The following is a 7,055-nucleotide window of genomic DNA, read 5'->3' as shown; positions in this document are numbered from 1 at the left end:
AGGAGAGGGGCGGCGGGAGGACGCTGAGGAGGGGCAGTCGTCAGCGGGATCTGATCTAGGGCGTGCGTCAATAGGCGCTGGAGGGCAGGAGGCCTCGCTCGTACGCACGCACAATCTTGTCGCGGTTTTTTTTTGCTGGTTAATTTTTGTCGGTTTGTGCTCGATGGTTTATTTTCGATCGTCTCAGTTAATTACGACGAGGGTTTGGGCGTGTGCGGGACTCGATCGCGGGGTTTTCCTTGATTTTTCGCGGCTGAGGGGAAGGTGGGAGGAAGTACCAAAGAAGTATCAAAAAATACCGGGTGAGGTGGGACGAAAATTAAACCGAAACGCGACCTACCAACTGAGACATTAGGAGTAGAGATATTCGTCCAGCCAGCCTACGTTGATAGGGACGTACTATCAATACTCCTAGGTAAGTTTCGAGTTGTCTGTTCCTTAAAAAATGCACTTTGACTCGTTGTGTGAGTATTGAACGGTACTGGTTTTATTAAGGGGTTAAATGAATCATTTTGGACTTGAGGGGGTTATGTGAAACATCGACTTTGTTCAGAGTAGTAAAATGGACTCTTTTCAGACAAATATAACAGATTGAAATGTCAGACGAAGAAAACTAGTAATGCATGTGTTGCTTGTTTGGAGAAAATACTGCCATAACCTACTAGAGAACTAATTAACTAATTGGGCAGAAAGTTGATCAACTGACTCAACTATGAAAACACAAACCCGCTGGAGGACGTTTGCTTATACACAGTCGTCGGCGTCCTTTGGGCGTTTCAGGTGGTTCCTGCATGAGAGCAGAGCGACGCCGAGGCAAAGACGACACTACACACGAGGCCGTGGCTTCGTCGGCGAGGACTCATCAGGACTTCGCCGACGAAGCGGACGTCGCCGGTTGCCCTGGCGCCGCGGACGGAGGAGTGGCAGCTAGCGGGCGGAAGGCCTTGTACTATTGACCGCCGCTCGAAGTCGACGGGGACGACGCCGCAGCCAAAGGAAGAAGAGCCGCAGTTAGTTGGATACAGATCGGACGACGGAAGGGAATTTGATAGAGGAAGGGGAAAAAAATCTCGGGTGACTGCTCGTTGGTCCGGTGCAGCCGTCCTGACTTGGCGTGCGGAGCCGAGAGGGACGCGCCATGCTCCTCCTCCTGGTCTCCTCCGAAATTGTTGAGCCGGACGGGGGCGCACGCAGCAAATTCTATGTAAGGGCCTCTTTGATTCATAGGATTGCAAAAACAGGAATAGAAAAAACGTAGGATTGAAATGGCATGTTCATTGAATACCTATAAGATTTGAGTTCGTTTGATTGTGTCACGGGAAAAACAAAAGATTTCTTTCAAGAGATTGGAGTGGATATTAGAATTCCTATAAAATGTAGTACAAATGAATCCTTTGAAAAAAATCCTACAAGATTCAATCCTATAAATCAAACGACCAACATCCTAAGGATTCTAATCTAATCCATCAAAGATTCTATAAAAATCTTTTGAATCAAAGAGACCCTAAAATTGCGTACGTAGACCGCGCACCGTGTCGGTCTCACCATGAATATATTCCTACAGCCGGCCTACGTTGATAGACAGAGACATGCGATCGCTACTACTCCTAGGCTCGTCTCGAGCTGTCTTTTTCTTACAAAAATGCACTTTGACTCGACCTTGCTTGGCGCTTTCAGAAATTTTCTATATCTAAATAGCTAGCCCTCATTAACATATTTCTCTCAACATGCAAGCATGCCACATCATCAAGCAACATGCATGGCAAAAGGTCCACCACAACATGCATTCATGCACATGAAAATGTCCACCTCAACATGCAAACATATATTAGATATTTTACAATACATTAATCAAACACAATAAAGCATATGGATTTGCAATTTTAGTTTTCGTAGTATCACTATTCACGTTCCATAGAAATCACACATCATCGAAATGTATTGCAAATATTCCCGCAACAACATGCGATAGGCTTGTCTCGAGCTGTCTTTTCCTTACAAAAATACACTTTGACTCGACCTTGCTTGGCGCTTCCAGGAAATTATACAGTGCTTGAGGAATATTTGCCAGGTCAGCGGTCCTCTTTTTCTACGAGTTTTCTCTCCCTGGCCAGGTCAGAAGTCATGCGTGCAAGTCATTCCTACTATGGCAGCCACACGTCGACACGGTGTTGGTGCTGGCCGGCGGATTGTGCCACACGTCATTGCGTTACACCACGTCCCACTGACGCAAATGCGTCGTGAACATGCAGGTCAAATGCTTTCAAAATACACCACCGCGCTCATTTTTTTAGGCTTATTAAACTTGTAGCTCGCTTCTTAACGAACAGAACAAAACTAATAATTGATTTCAGCTTGTTAAGCTTAACGAGCGAGCTAACGAGTTTCACGAGTAGCTTGTTAAACTCGTTAGTAATAACACAACACATATTTTCATCATATGTTACAATTTTTTTTGTAGCACCTCAGCACATCTATTCAATCTAATCGACATATGAGGGAACAAACTACTGCATTTTTTTTGTAGTCATCATAATTCATCTTGAAAACCACAACTACACATTCATCCTGTATATCGTAACACACTATAATCTATTAATTAGCGCTCCCAAGCTTCAAACGAGCCAAGCCGAGTAGGGTTTTTTGCTCGTTAATCTTAACAAGCTTAACGAGCACGAGCTTAGCGAGTACGAGCTGCTCGTTAATCCACCCCTACCTGGCGCCGAGGTAAGTTTTCAAGTACAGGAACCCATTTTCGCGTGCAAATCGCACGTGATAGTCACATGACGACTTGAGGCCCGTAACATTTTTGGAATAAAGGAGAAACTGAAGTGATATTTGGGATACTTGGCTTGAGGCCCGTAACCTATCTTGTTCCCCAAGATTTGCCTAAATAATTGTAGTACTTGACTTGTGGCCAGACATATACTTTATCCTGACTTGTAAAATGTCGGTCTACGAAATAGCAGCAAGTACTCGAGTATAGTAGTGCGGTTGCATCCTCGTCAACGCTTGCTTGGTCGCACGTGGAAAGCTTTCTTAGCCTGCAAGCTACACTAACCACGAAGTCAGGCAGCCTTTTTAGTTGAAAAAAAGAGAGAAGATTGTAATAACACAATTATTCAAAGCAAAAGAAAGCTACTCCCTCCGTTCCGAATTACTTGTCGCAGGTATGGATGTATCTAGATGTATTTTAGTTCTAGATACATCCATTTCTGCGACGATTAATTTGGAACGGAAGGAGTATAAAAAATCGAAACGCCAGACAAGGAAAACTAGGTAATGCATGTGTTGTATGTTCGGAGAAAACACAGCCATAACGTACGTACGAGAGAATCCATCGACTAAATCAATCAGGGCAGAAGGTTGCCCAACTGACTCAGCTACGAAAACACAAACCCGCCGGAGGACGTCGCATCGCATGATCGAAATAGAACGTGCGTTTGCTTGTGTTTCGTTGCGTTTGCTTCGGCGGCCGGAATCTTTGGGGCGTTTCAGTCGAGGTCCCGCATGAAGCCGAGCGGCGCCGCTGAAGTGGACGCCGGCAGTTGCCGACGGACGGAGGCGTGGCAGCTAGCGGGTGGAAGCGGGAGGCCTTGCAGTAGTGACCGCCGCTCGAAGTCAGACGGGACGCCAAGGAAGAAGGGCCGCGGTCTGTTGGATGCAGATCGGAAGACGGACGGACGGGGGTTCCACAGGGGGAAAAGCCTCAAGCGACAGGTTGGTTGGCCCAGCCCTGATCCTGGCGTGCGAGCCGCGCAGCCGGGACACGAGAGGGAGGTGCCCTGCTCCTCCTCCCGAAATTCTTCGAACTGGACGGTGGCGCACGCAGCAAATTCGGTGTAAAAACGGAATCTGAATTTTGAGAGGGTAATTGCGTGCGTAGACCGCATGCCGTGTCGGTCTCACCAGGGATATATTCCTCCAGCCAGTCTACGGTGACAGACAGAGACGCACGATCGCTACTACTCCTAGGTTCGTCTCGAGCTGTCTTTTCCTTACAGAAATGCAGTTTGACTTGATCCATTCTTGCTTGGCGCTTCCAGGAAATTATACAGTTCGTGAGGAATATTTGCCAGGTCAGGGGTCCTCTTTTTCGCGACTTTTCCCTGCCGAGCCAGGTCACAAGTCATGCGTGCAAGTCTTTCTTACTATAACCGACACACGTCGACACGCGGTTTGGTGCTGGCCGGCTGGTTAAGCCACACGTCATTGCACTACGCCACGTCCCACTGACGCAATGCGTCGTCAACATCCCGGTCAAATGCTTTCAAAAACATACTACTGTACTCCCTTTGTTGAGCAAAAAATAAACTAAGGTATAGTATAATTTTCCTCACTTTGTTGCTGTATTTTCTTTTTTTGATCTCACTCACTTTGTTGCTGTAGCTCTAACGAATCGCGAAAAGGTCGTCGATGGCCCGCGCTGGGAGAAACTCTCCGCGTTGTTCCTCCACGGCCCCGCCCGACAACCATTCCAACCCCCACCACCTTACCCTGTCCCGTCCGCCTCGGCTACCGTAGATTACCTACCCCCAAATCGCCGACGCGTCCTCCCTCTCTCTCAGCCATGGCGAAGCTCAAGCACCTGCCCGTGTGCTCTCTGCTGCTGACCGTCCTGCTCCTCGCGCTCTCGTCCTTCAGCGCTGGCGGCAACTCGTCGGTGTCCGCGTCGGCCGGACCGCTGTACGGCATCGAGTTCCCGCCGTACAACACCGCCGTCGCCGACGCCGGCTGCGACGGCAGGCTGGTCGCCGAGGAGGCCGAGCTCGCGCGCCGGGCACCCTCCCTCAAGCTCAACATGACCCGCCGCTCCGCCGACACCGCGGGGACGGGCTCGTTCGTCCTCGACTCGGCCAAGAAAGACGCGGCCCGCATCGGCACGATGCACGGCAGGAGGGCCGCCCCGTCCGGCGCGGCGAGACGGAAGGGCTCGCGGCCGCGGCGGGCGCTGTCGGAGCGGGTGGTGGCCACGGTGGCGTCGGGCGTGGCGGTGGGGTCCGGGGAGTACCTGGTGGACGTGTACGTGGGCACGCCGCCGCGCCGGTTCCGCATGATCATGGACACCGGCAGCGACCTCAACTGGCTGCAGTGCGCGCCCTGCCTCGACTGCTTCCACCAGACCGGCCCCGTCTTCGACCCGGCGGCGTCCACCTCCTACCGTAACGTCACCTGCGGGGACAGCCGCTGCGGCCTCGTCTCCCCGCCGGAGTCTCCGGCGGCGTCGACCGGGAGGAAGTGCCGCAAGCCGCGGAGCGACCCCTGCCCCTACTACTACTGGTACGGCGACCAGTCCAACACCACGGGGGACCTCGCGCTCGAGGCCTTCACCGTCAACCTCACGGGCGCCGCCGCCGGGTCGACCCGGCGCGTGGACGGCGTGGCGTTCGGGTGCGGCCACCGCAACCGCGGCCTCTTCCACGGCGCGGCGGGGCTGCTGGGGCTCGGCCGCGGCCCGCTGTCGTTCGCGTCCCAGCTGCGCGGCGTCTACGGCGGCCACGCCTTCTCCTACTGCCTCGTGGAGCACGGCAGCGCGGCCGGGAGCAAGATCATCTTCGGCCACGACGACGCGCTGCTCGCGCACCCGCGGCTCAACTACACGGCCTTCGCGCCGGCCGCGGCCGACGCGGCGGACACCTTCTACTACGTGCAGCTCAAGTCCGTCCTCGTCGGCGGCGAGGCGGTCAACGTCCCGTCGGACACGTGGGGCGGCGCCAAGGACGGCTCCGGCGGCACCATCATCGACTCCGGCACGACGCTGAGCTACTTCCCGGAGCCGGCGTACCGGGCGATCCGGCAGGCCTTCATCGACCGCATGAGCCCGTCCTACCCGCTCATCGCCGGGTTCCCGGTGCTGAGCCCGTGCTACAACGTGTCCGGCGCCGGAAAGATCGAGGTGCCGGAGCTGTCGCTGGTGTTCGCGGACGGCGCGGCGTGGGAGTTCCCGGCGGAGAACTACTTCATCCGGCTGGAGCCGGAGGGGGTGATGTGCCTGGCCGTCCTGGGCACGCCGCGCTCCGGCATGTCCATCATCGGCAACTACCAGCAGCAGAACTTCCACGTGCTCTACGACCTTGAGCGCAACCGGCTCGGCTTCGCGCCACGCCGGTGCGCCGAGGTCTAGGCCGGCCGGCCGGCCTCCGTACATTTTGACTGAAAATTTGTTGACTGGTAGGAGTTCGTAGGTGGCTCTGCTGACTGGATGGGAAGAAGAAACGGTGAAGAAACTGGGTTGTGTGTAGAAAGAAACTGGGTTTGGATTGACAAACAGAGCCTCTCTGAAAAGACAGTGTTTTTGATGAATTTTTGACCAAATCCGACTGCTTCTTTGGTCGAATTTTTGCAACAGCTTGTTTGACTCTAGTTTTGGTGTATAGATATATGACTGTCATGACATCATAAATGTATGTCGTTTTGGTGTCTCTCTTGCTCTTGGTGCTCCTTCGGTTTATGTGTGAGCGTGATAGCACCGATCTCTTCATTTGCGTCGTCGGTCGATGCGTGTGTTTCTTCCGGACGGCAGCACAGACGAAAGCACGGCGTTCGTGCGCCGTATTGATTGGGGTCAAGGGAATAGGCGGTGCAGCGGTGGTCACACCCACACCCACGGTTGGACTGCACTCCGCCTCCGCTCGGTCGGGTCGAGTCGACGGCGTGGCCCACCGGAGGAACGCCGGTGTGGAAGGAATGAACTGGAGCAACAACCTGCACGTTTTGCATGTCATCGTGCCTTGCAGCCGGAATTCAAATTTAAGTATTACGAAAAAATCTGAAAAAATCATGCATGTTCACAACATATATTAAAAAAAATCCTTGAAAAATTCAGATCAAATTTAAACGTGCATGTCACCTTATCTCTGTCCCGCACGCAGGTGCCCCGCTCGCTGGCCACCTCATGGGTCACACAAACGTATTACACGAAGCCTTCCCCGTTGCCCGCTCCCGCGAGCGGCCCGGGAGGAACCCTAATCGCGCCGGCGCCAGTCCTCCCACCCCGCCTCCCCACCCCCTCGCCGCCGCCAAAGGGACGACGCCGGGCAAAGCCCGAGCCTGTC

The 7,055-nt window shown here is 53.5% G+C and overlaps 1 protein-coding gene across 1 annotated transcript; it reads left to right on the top strand.

The window, feature by feature from the left end:
- Nucleotides 1–4,416: 4,416 nt before the first annotated feature.
- Nucleotides 4,417–6,422, top strand: LOC147962166 (aspartic proteinase nepenthesin-2-like). Its single transcript, XM_087535781.1, has one exon. The coding sequence runs from the start codon at nt 4,571–4,573 to the stop codon at nt 6,122–6,124; it is 1,554 nt and encodes a 517-aa protein (XP_087391907.1). The 5' UTR covers nt 4,417–4,570; the 3' UTR covers nt 6,125–6,422.
- Nucleotides 6,423–7,055: the final 633 nt, after the last annotated feature.

The sequence above is a fragment of the Triticum urartu genome, chromosome 7A (genome assembly GCF_056163025.1).
Source record: "Triticum urartu cultivar PI428250 chromosome 7A, HENAU_Tu73, whole genome shotgun sequence".
In the NCBI taxonomy this organism is placed as follows: domain Eukaryota; kingdom Viridiplantae; phylum Streptophyta; class Magnoliopsida; order Poales; family Poaceae; genus Triticum; species Triticum urartu.
The sequence above is the reverse complement of the archived record's forward strand: the minus strand, read 5'-3'. Positions and strand labels throughout refer to the sequence as shown.